Raw genomic sequence first — 11,225 nt, forward strand, 5'->3', positions numbered from 1 at the left:
AGAAACGTTTAGAAGAGAATAATTAACATATTCAGATTCTGTAAAATGAGGCCCTTAAACAGCAGGCAGAGAGAGACGGTTAGCGTGTGGAAGTGGCTCCTCATTTGTTCTCACTTTGTTTCTGTAATAAGACCCAGGCCTTCCTTTCAGGGAGATGAGATAATAAAGTCCAAGGAACAGAACGCATAGAACCTCGTCTCATAGTTTATAGACAGTCTGGGGAAGGTCTTTTATAGCACAACCTGTATCTTAGTCTCATCTTAAAATGAAGTTTCTTTCAAAAAGTATTTTCAGTTTTTTTTGTGGGGAATGAGGGGCAGTCAGTGATTAAAGTCTAGATTCAAATTTGTTGTTCGCTCTGGTGTCAAAGTTTTTTTAATTTTTAAGGGCTTAACTGTTGAGGCGTGGCATTAAAATTTAACTTGAGGGCAGATGTTAATGCTGTTGGTTGGGGGCTTGGGGTTTCTATGAGATGTGGGAAAAAAAAGCAAATCTTAATGAAATGTTCAGTGCTAATTCAGACCCGTGCTTCACCTGATCTACTGTACACTGACTTTTGTTGTTTACTTAAAATTTGAAACTAGATCTTGTTGATTCTACACATCATTTATTGATAACAATAAGCTGTTTGTTTATGAGTTGTACTAAGACTGGTCGTTACACAAATAATAATGTACATAATGTCACACTCCTATCGGTCACTGTAATGATTGCAGCTCTGTTCTTGGAAAAGTTTTGCTCATTACGTAACAGCAGCAGCAGCAGCTGTCCACAGTCAGGGGAATTTGTCTTTAACACGTCTCACTTTCCTTCATTGTCCTGCCGTCTCCAGCAGCTCTTTAGGAATGTGCACTGTAATGGTTTCCAGCAATTGTCAGTGCAAAGCTCCACCAACTGTCTCCTTACCTCATCACTTGACAAATGATGACCTTTAGTCACATGAAAAGACCTGTTTCCTTCATGAGTCATATATGTGTTTGATATCTAATGGAACTTTTCCTTTTCTCTTTCACAGAAACATGTGAAGACCCTGGCCAAGATTTCATCTGAAAGGCTTGCTTTCAACAACAAAAAAGGCGGAGGTCTCTTCCCCTCTAACCCTCACCCATTTTCGCTGCATCCTCTGCACTTCCCCTCGTGAACATGAAGGGCCGACAGGACACACTCAGGACTTTGTTGCCTGACCCCAAACTAGGTGTCACTGCTTTCCTATTCTTTTGCCTTTTAGCGTTACCTGTCATGTGCAGTGGGCAAACATTTACTAGTTTCCATCCTGAACGCCGGGAATGGGTTTTTAATCACCTGACAGTTCACCAAACCACAGGAGCGTTGTACATCGGCGCCGTCAACCGTGTGTACAAGCTCTCAGGCAACCTTACTTTACTCGTCTCCCACGACACTGGACCAGAGGATGACAACAAGGCCTGCTACCCTCCTCTGATCGTCCAACCGTGTTCCGAGCCCCTCGTCTCTACCAACAACGTCAACAAGCTTTTACTGATTGATTATTCCCAAAACCGGTTGCTAGCATGTGGCAGCCTTTACCAAGGCGTCTGTAAACTACTCCGATTGGATGACCTTTTTATCCTGGTGGAACCCTCGCATAAGAAAGAGCACTACCTTTCTAGTGTCAATCAGACTGGCACCATGTACGGGGTTATTGTCCCGTCACATGGCCAGGATGGAACTCTGTTTATTGGCACAGCAGTTGATGGAAAGCAGGACTACTTTCCCACCATCTCCAGCAGGAAGCTGCCCCGTGACCCTGAGTCCTCAGCCATGCTTGACTACGAATTACACACTGACTTTGTGTCCTCTCTAATCAAAATACCATCAGACACACTGGCACTAGTTTCCCACTTTGATATTTACTACGTGTATGGTTTTGCCAGTGGCAGCTTCGTGTACTTTCTGACCGTGCAACCTGAGACGCCAGAGAATGGCATGTCCTCAACTGGATCCACCAGCGACCTTTTTTACACGTCCCGCATTGTCCGCCTCTGCAAAGACGACCACAAGTTTCACTCCTACGTCTCTCTCCCCATTGGTTGTGTAAAAAATGGCATCGAGTACCGACTGCTGCAGGCCGCCTACCTTGGCAAGCCAGGGCGCGTGCTCGCCGCCTCGCTGAACATCGGTGCCCAAGACGATGTCCTCTTCACAATCTTTTCCAAGGGCCAGAAACAGTTCCATCGGCCCCCAGATGACTCAGCACTCTGCATCTTCACCATCCGGGACATCAACGCTCGAATCAAAGAGCGGCTCCAGTCCTGCTACCAGGGAGAAGGACACCTTGAGCTCAACTGGCTTCTCGGAAAGGATGTGCAGTGCACCAAAGCGGTGAGTTTACTGCAACCAGGCACAGAAAGAAATCATCAGTTACACAGGCATTTATATTCATTCACCGTTCACACTACGTGAATCCCTCTGCTGTTATTGACACAATACCTGCTGTTATTGGTAAATAAAACATTCCCCAGAGTGAAAGTGAGACTGTGGAGAATAACTCCACAGTGCTTAAAATTTGCAAGCTCTTGTACGGCGGTTAGAAAACATCTACTTTCCCAAACTCAGAACGTAAACAGAACAGCGACCAACCACAGCTTTTCAGTCAACCTGCAAACCACAGGGCTTCACATTTTAGGGCGTGTGCTGTAATGAGAATAAACAGTTATCAGGAAATGCTTGTGCAATACCCTGCGAGGGTAATAGAAAGAAACGGTTCTCACTCTAAGTGGTGGTGTTTTTAAGAAGTATAATTTGCAAAAGAGAACTGGCGGTCAACTGTTTTTATAGATCTCTATTTTAAACATGGATGCGGTTAATATTTTTAACCACGTCATAAACATATATACATCTGTCTACCGCAATTAGACACAACTGTTTAATTTACTCACTGCTTCTGGTGCATTGAGTTTGCACACCAGTCTATTACCTCCTAATCCTCAGTTGGGCTGCATTACAAGTCCATGTATCTTTTACAAGTTGTCATGTTGAATTAAGTTTCTTGATCTCCTCCTACTCCCAGGAGGCCACAGGACCCTGCGCATCTACTCAGTAATTGCTATTAGTACTGAAAAAAAAGGAAAGAAAAAGCATTAAGAATTAATGACTAGCTTGGCATATGACTAATTGGTTGGAGTGCATGTTTGCATGAGTGTTGTACAAGTGTATGTATGTGGAAAACCTGTGTATTCATGTGTGTGTGACGAGCAGTGGCATTTAGTTTTATTTTTTTAATAGTATTCCTAATCATATCATCGTAGAATGATGGGAATAGAAAAAAAAAAAAACCTCTGTAATCGTTTTCCTTTGTTGATGATCTCTCACTTCTCCAGGGATTTAAATGACCGGTCTTATTAAAATCACTAAATTCCCCATTAGCACGATGTCAGAGGTGATTGTCAGGATGATGGAGACATTATCACCAACTAGCTGTGTGGGATTTTATTAGCTCAACGGAGGAGTCAGGGGATTGAAGCACTCGCCGTCAGTGGACTGGGGAATAGTACCGTAGGTTCCAACAACATCGTGGAGGCACCGCTAAAGCAGTTAAAAACATCCCAGTATCTGAATTTTATAACTGTAATCCAGATTAACAGACCAGTTCATTATGCCTCAGTTCCACCTGACACCCACTAACCCCCGTATTTAGACACACAGCCAATAAAAATGCTTCAGAGTTTGAAGCAGTTCAGTAGTTGGGTTCTTGAAGATGTTCCACCTCTTTGTCCAAGTGGGTTCTTCTCTTCTAACTTCACTCCACGGCTCCATACCAGATATATGAACTGGTTGATTCCCTAATGCAGTGGTTTTCACGCCAGCCTTACACGCAGGAGGTCTTTGGTTCAAGTCTCAGAGGAACCACATAAGCAACGGTGAATCCCTTGTGGCAGCGTTTGAATTGTAACCACATTCTTAACGGCGCCACCTGTGGCAGGCTGTGTAGGTTGAAAAATCTCACACTGTCCTTTCCTCAGGGCGAATGAAGGGATTTCAATTTTATTTTCTGTTTATTAATCAAAATCATTGGTTTAGCTGTTAGCGCTAACATATACACATGAGTGCAGTGAGTCCATAGAAAGTATTGTGTTGTGTTTTGCAGGAGTTTGTCAGTGTTTGAGAAACATTAATGACCTTCAGTCTACCATTTAACCAGAGGTATGCTGACATCGCGTACCAAACATGCTAACATCGTCTACCAACTTTGATCTGAACTTCAACTGAGTTCTGAGTTCTCAACTCGGCGTGCGGTAATTGTAGAATCCAAGATCCATCAAAACATGTGGTTGAATCTGAGGTGAGTCAAGGTTAGACCAACCCAGGAGCCTGGTTTTTTTTTAATCACTGGACCGTCCTTGGTTTTCAGAGTAAATTACACATACAGTCTGAGTGCCTTTCCTGCGATGCTTGCTAACAGCAGGTAGCCAGCTCCAAGTAGAAAATGTTAATTATACCCTTAGCTGACATTCCCGTCTTGCAGACGTTTCATCGCACGTACACTTAACAGTGCAGGCGGTCCAAGGCTAAGGCTGGGAATAGAACTGAGACTGAGGCAGGGGATTCTGACACAGCAGCCAATCAAAGATTTATCACCCGGCTGTCCAGCCTTCTGCCATCTGGAGATGCACGCTGTCTCTGCATTTGCTTCCAAGGAGGATAGACATAATGGAATTCTTTCTATATCGGTCTGTTTATATATCTGTCTGTCTATATCTGAGCAACACTATCATCTCGTCCTGCTTTGTGCTAATGCCCTGACGGTTAATTACCTGCTGCTTTGGGAGCAGGGGTTTAAAGCTGGTATTTAATGTTTGATAAAAAAGTTGGTAGGCTGTCCTTTTTTTCCAAAAATCTATCTAGTACTGCCATAATGTTTGATAAAAAAGTTGGTATGCTGTCCTTTTTTTCCAAAAATCTATCTGGTTGTTAAAACACTTGATGCCACTCATTGTGTATTTTAAGTTCAAGCTAACAGAGCAGATTAAAAAATGTCCAGTAATTCAATACTGACAAGTCATTTAGACTAGAAATCTCAGCTGAAACCTCTACAGACTCCTGCTCATCATCTGTGGCCGAGTGTGAAGTAACTTTTAACAATGTGAGATTTTGTAGTAAGGCGAAGGCAGAAAGCTAATCCTGCAGGAAGGTGAACCAGGAAACCCAACCACACGGACTACATGGGAACTTGGCTCGGCTGCCAAGTCTGCTGAATGAACACTATAAACAGTCTTGATATAATCAGGACCAAATGGTCTGAACCATATGTGAAACAGCAGTATGCCTGAGTGAAAGTGGCTATTGATAAGCTAATGTTTGAAATTCAAGGCTGTCTCTAATGAGAGCCGCTCACTTCCCCAGTCCATACAGCAGCACTTTTCAATTATACATATAGAATAGTTGGGTCAGAACCAGGCCATGAGAGCCTTTTGGGCCAGACCCTATTGGAGGTAACATCAACATTTGAACCAGCACTGGAGTTTGCTACAAAATTAACCAGGGTTTTCAAGTCCGTGAACGAGTTGAACTGATTTTCAGTTAAAATTTTATATAGTTTTGAGACGGACATGTTACTGCAGAGTCAACTGTGAACACTTACAGACACACAGGAAGTATCATTATTGACTGCAGTATGCTAGGCTACGGAGAGTGTTGCCTTCAGGGTCTGTTCTACTGTAGACATTTTAGATTATTCTTCAATTTTAATTTTCTTAGTTTCTCAGCACGTTTCTTGTATGACCAAAGATTGGGCCGCTCTGAGGTTAAATCTGGACCACATGTGGCCCGCGGGCCATGTTTTAAATAGCCTAACTGTACATAAACATAACCTATAGTCCTGTACAGTAGCACGACAGTATTAGAACAGTGACACACACTGGAACTTCTCTGTTATATTGCGATGCAATATATTTATATTATAGTTTTTTTTTCCTTTTCTTTTTCAGTGTTTCAGTCTTATTTTGTCCTTCTTTGTATTTATACTCTTTATATTTTCATACACCTCAGATTTAGTTATTTTTTAAAGGTCCAATAGCAGCCTGTAAATTTCATCCCTGATGTGAACTACATGGCGCATGTTCTGAGTGACAAGTAAGATTTGAATAGAAAATAATTCAATTGGAAAAGTCAAAGCGATGATGTCGATTTTTTTTTTTTTTTTTATCAGCGCTGTAGTAGAACAGTCAGCACTGAGCTATTTTGAGCCACAGAAATAAAAGCAAATGCCACGTCGTAGGGAGTGTGGCTGTGACAGACCAGACCCTTATTCTCTGTCAGCATTATTGCTTTTGCTTTGCTCATGAAAATGTGCAAAGAACTGAACAGTTCTGTATCTCAGTTTTGTGAAGTCTCTCGTATTGTACAGCGCCCCCATCCACAGTATGTCAGGGATGAAGATGGAGAAGAAAGACGGCCCGGGGGTAGAGACTGGGGGTCGGGGAACAGAATACGTTAGCATGGGGTTGTGGAGTATGTGCTGTGTACGTTGAGGATTATTGTGTCGCACCGTCTCACTTTACTCCACATGGCACTTTGAGGCCACTGCTACTCAGAGAGTCTCAGTTGACCTGATTTGACTTCTTCTTCTACATTTCTTTCAGTGTCAACTCATTTTTTTTGACCTTGAGAAAAATTACATTATCCACCTAATTAAACCCTGATGAAAATCCTATGTTTTAAACATATTTTTAAATGTAAATGTTAATTCTTCAGAATGTCATTTGCAAAGCTTACATGACCGTTTAACTTTCCAGGTTGAAAAAAACAAAAAACAAAAATAAATAACTCCGTCCCTCTTCTCCTACAGCCCGTACCAATTGACGACTCCTTCTGTGGTCTGGACATCAACCAACCACTGGGGGGCTCCCAGCTGGTCACCGGTCACACGCTCTACACTGAGACGCGGGACCGCATGACCTCCGTCACCTCTTACATCTACAACGGTTACTGCGTAGCGTTTGTGGGCACCAAGAATGGAAAGCTGAAGAAGGTGAGTGCGAAACCTCTCTGGTTCTTCTTCCACCTGCAGTTAAAGCCCCTTAGTAGGGAATTTTTACTCAATTCATCAGTGTGATGCATGAGCACTGCCCAGTGGTATGTGGTGCACAGACGTGGTGAAGTGGTCCTATTTCTGTGCAGATGGATCATAGTCCTGGAGAAATGTATCTCCTAAATATTTAATGCCCGCTGTCAAAGTACTGGAGAGGGGTAATGGCGATGGCTGGCTCACCGTACCGGTCGTTACCAGTTTCTTGTTTTGTGAGCTCCAGTGTTGCAGTGTTGAATAGCCCGCACTGGCCCATTAATTTTAATAGGCACTTCTCTGCCTGTGGCACACCTAGAGGCAAAGGGAGAACAAGTCTATGCACTAAACCTCCTGGTCTTAGTCAGAGGATCCAGGGACCACAGTGGGTTAAGGGGCTACTGGACAGTTAATAATTACAGATATACAACACAGTCGCAGGAAAAAAAGGGATCGGGTGTGATTGTTCACCGACAGACAGACAGTGATTGTGTGATTCCTCCGGAAATTTCAGTCAGAGATATTGGACGGATGCCGGATGTGGATTTTCTCTCAGGTGATAGCGGTAACCAGATGGTTTCTGCTCCTCATGGCTGATACCCCTATAATAACCTGTAATGGTACAGACTATTAAAAGAAATACCAATCTGTTATCTATTATGTTATCTATGTTATCTATTTGTTTTTTCATTTTAAACCAACCATTACAATAAAAGTATCCAGGTCAGTCAAGATACATTATGTTAGCTACACTTAGCTAGTATGCTAAAGGTTTGGCTGCAGAATGGTGATGTCAGGACCCTGGGAAGTGTATGAACGTCACTCTGTAGGACCTGTGATCCATTTATTGGTCAATTCACATTATTGATTGATAATCTACTGGTTATAACGTTATACATGAAAATGCCATGTTTTTTTAAGTGAGTCCAGATCGATCGTGTCACTGTCATTCTGTCATTATTGACTTAGTTCTCATTTACTGTAGACTAGTTACCCAGCTCCCACCTATGACAGGCATTGGGGGTAAAAGTTGCTTCAATCCTGTGCTGTTTGTTCTTTGTTATAGTGATTTGAAGAATGTAGCTCCGAGGCTGTTGGTCTGGTTTATTTTTATCTCTTTCTTTTCATAATTAAATCAATAGACTGATCTGCCTGTAGTGGAGAGAATATTCATCCCTCCATTTTTTTAGGGCTGCTTAATAATTTAGCACTCTTTCTACTTGGTTACACTGAAGAGACAGGGGAAAGTGTTTTCCCTCCTGTGTTACCGTAGCTTTTATAGTATTTTTATTTTTAATCTTCCTGGCTGTAACCGTCACCTGACATCCCAGGTCCAGACCCCTAGTCTTTTCAATTTCCTGTATGCAGGAGGCTTTTTGCACTCTTCACAGGGCTACAGAAACGCTAGCCTGGCTGATGCTAGTGTGACGTGATGCCTGAGACACTAAGGGACTAAAAGGGGAAAAACCAGGGACAGATGAGGATGAAAAAACAGGATGTTATGAAATACTGCCACTTTATGGACAGAGGAGGGAATCAGGAACCATTTTGGTCCCTGTCAAAAGTTTAAAGCCGGATTCACACCCAATATTCTGCAATAAGTTGGAATGTTATGCATTTAAATGACCTGAAAAGTGGATCCTAAATTTTGAAGACAACGCCACCGTCGTTGTTTAGTGTAAAGAAGCTTTGATCAGCTCTCTCTGTGGGGGTGTAGTAATGAAACCGTAGACCTTGTGATCACAAAACAACACTGTAATGTTGACTGTGTGTGTGTGTGTGTGTTTAGGGAGAAAACACTTTCAGGTCATCGTCAGTAGATTTTACTCTCAACTTCTGAAGGTAGTTTTTTCCCCCCCGTGCTTCTTTGGTTCAGAGTACTGTTTACATGAAGGTGTTACAGAAGGTGCAGAGGAACCAGCTGAGGCCCCGCAGCTGCTCTGCACAGTGTTGATAAGCTCCTGCAGAAATACGTGAAAACAAGCGAAGGGGAGAACGTGCCGGAGGTTTCCTTCAGATCGGACCACGACCCTGCTGCGGGGTGACAGGTTCAACGCCTCGCTGCTAATAGTAGTGTCAAACCATTACCTTTTTCCTACATCCATGAGAGATGGACAGGTGGAGGGAGAGAGGGCAGGGAGGGGTGAGTAGTATAGAATGCATTATGTGACATAGAAAAGCAGCAGAGGAAAAACAGTGAGACACCGTGTTGAAATGTGAATGTAGCGACACCAAAGATACCAGGCTTGCACCGCTGCCTGTAATTGGATTGGCTCCTTTCCAAAGGAACTCCCCCTCCCTTCACTCTATCTCCTGCTTCCCCATTCAATCTCATCGCTGCTCCCCTCCCTCCCACTCCATTTGGCTCTCCCTGGAGACCGACCCCTGTATATGCTGCTGTTTCCTTGGCTTTCCTGGAGAATAGACAAGCAGGAGGGATGGAGCTGGCGGAGAACTCCCCCTGTGGCAGGATTTTGGAAGTGATTGATTGAGAGAGGGGTTGAGAAGGTGGGGGAAATGAGCAGACACTAAGGTGAGGGGAATAAATATTAAAGGTAAAGATGGAAGCAGCGATGCTGAAGTTGTGAGACCTGTTTTGATTCGTGTCTAATCCAAAGAAATGTCTTCATAGAGTTGGTTGATTCGTGTCTGATCCAAAGAAATGTCTTCATAGAGTTGGTGGTTTTTAGTCACGGCTGCATATTAATCCTTCTGCAGTCCAATGGTCTCGGGCCTTAAATACGCTCAGTGAGGCAAGCAACAAACATACTGGGTGTTAATAGGGTATTTTAAGCACAAGGTACTTCTGTGAAACAAACCGTTTTTCCCACAGCGTGTGTAAATTAAAGAAACAGTACATTGATATTAGGAATGGTATTGAATAAATGGCATTTGGATATTTTCACACTGAATTGTTTGCAAAATTAATATACCAGTGGCTTCATTTTTCATGGAATATAGTAATACTCTTGACGTAGTAGCAGGCAAGTACTTGTAACCATATCTACAGGTATGAAACAACAGCGATCACAACAGAGCTGATTTTTCCTCACAAATCAGAAGTGAGGAGTTTTGAAATAAGTAAAGTTTTACTGCACAGGTGATGCCGTGTGGCACAGACGTTTTATTGCACAGAAAAAATCTCTTCCTTGGACCCGGAGAGACAAGTCGCACGTCGATACACAACCTACATGTTGAATGTTCAGTGTCACTGTCATGAGGTTTTTAAAAATTGGATGTGCACTTCTGGGTGGCACCCCTAGTGGCAGTGATTGATTGTAGAGAGTGGAAAATGTTCACCTCAGCAGAAAGCTGCCAGAGGGCAATCAATGCACCAGCTCCCAATGTACTGCCACAAAAATACTGTTGAAATTATGACCAAAACTGAACCGCCTCTCTCTCTCGTCTCTCCCAGCTAAACTTTTGTCAGTTAACTTCTATTTTGTGATATTTGAAATTGATATTGACTAGGCCTCAGTTTCTCCTCACTATGAAGATGGATACCCACAATCCATCATCCTCACTGTTCCTCCTAAACCCTTGACAGCTCCACTGCTGGGCCATGAAGTGATTGGCCATGATGTTTATTTTATATACACAATAACAGACAGCAGCATCATGTCAATTAGCAGTGGTTGCTCAATTTTTATTTATTTTTTTGTTTGTTTTGGTGGGAATATTTCACATAGGGAAGAAGGACTGACTGAAAGCAAACATGGAGAAAGTCTTTGGGGGAGGAGGGGGTTCTCGTGTTGTTTTTGTTTATCAAACACCACATATTACGGTGCTGAACCCGTGGGTCCCGGGTAACAGCTGCACACTGATGAAGAATAATAATTTTAAAAAAATCTCTCCCAGCTCTTTACCCTCCCAGCTTTTAATAGCCCACTATTATACTTCAGCCTAATTAAATCTTCTCATCATGCCCTGATAAATAGTCGTCCAATGGTTTTGGATGACGGCTGGGGCAGCTGGGGAGGTGACAACTTGAAAGGCTGGTTCAGGTGTTTAAATGGACTAACTGATGAACTGGTCGGCACGGAGAGCATCGCTGCCTCCTGTGGCTGATTTGGCCCTGAATAGTGGCGCGGTTTTGTGCGGACGTTCCTGCCGTGCTGCTCATGGTGGCAGCTGATCATGGGCATTAAGAGACGGGGAAAGGGTTCTACATGCCTGCAGCTGTGTCCAACCCCCATCCCCCCCG

General features: G+C 43.1%; 1 protein-coding gene across 1 annotated transcript in view; it reads left to right on the forward strand.

The window, feature by feature from the left end:
• Positions 1-11,225, forward strand: part of plxna2 (plexin A2) — a 173,056-nt gene that overhangs the window by 22,605 nt on the left and 139,226 nt on the right. The window contains exons 2-3 of the mRNA XM_008319093.3: positions 1,016-2,340; positions 6,806-6,988. Of these exons, the coding sequence (XP_008317315.1) occupies positions 1,144-2,340; positions 6,806-6,988 (1,380 nt within the window). The 5' untranslated portion in view covers positions 1,016-1,143. The remainder of the gene's footprint in view (positions 1-1,015; positions 2,341-6,805; positions 6,989-11,225) is intronic.

This window comes from Cynoglossus semilaevis, chromosome 10 (assembly GCF_000523025.1).
Source record: "Cynoglossus semilaevis isolate Cse_v1.0 chromosome 10, Cse_v1.0, whole genome shotgun sequence".
Classification (NCBI taxonomy): Eukaryota; Metazoa; Chordata; class Actinopteri; order Pleuronectiformes; family Cynoglossidae; genus Cynoglossus; species Cynoglossus semilaevis.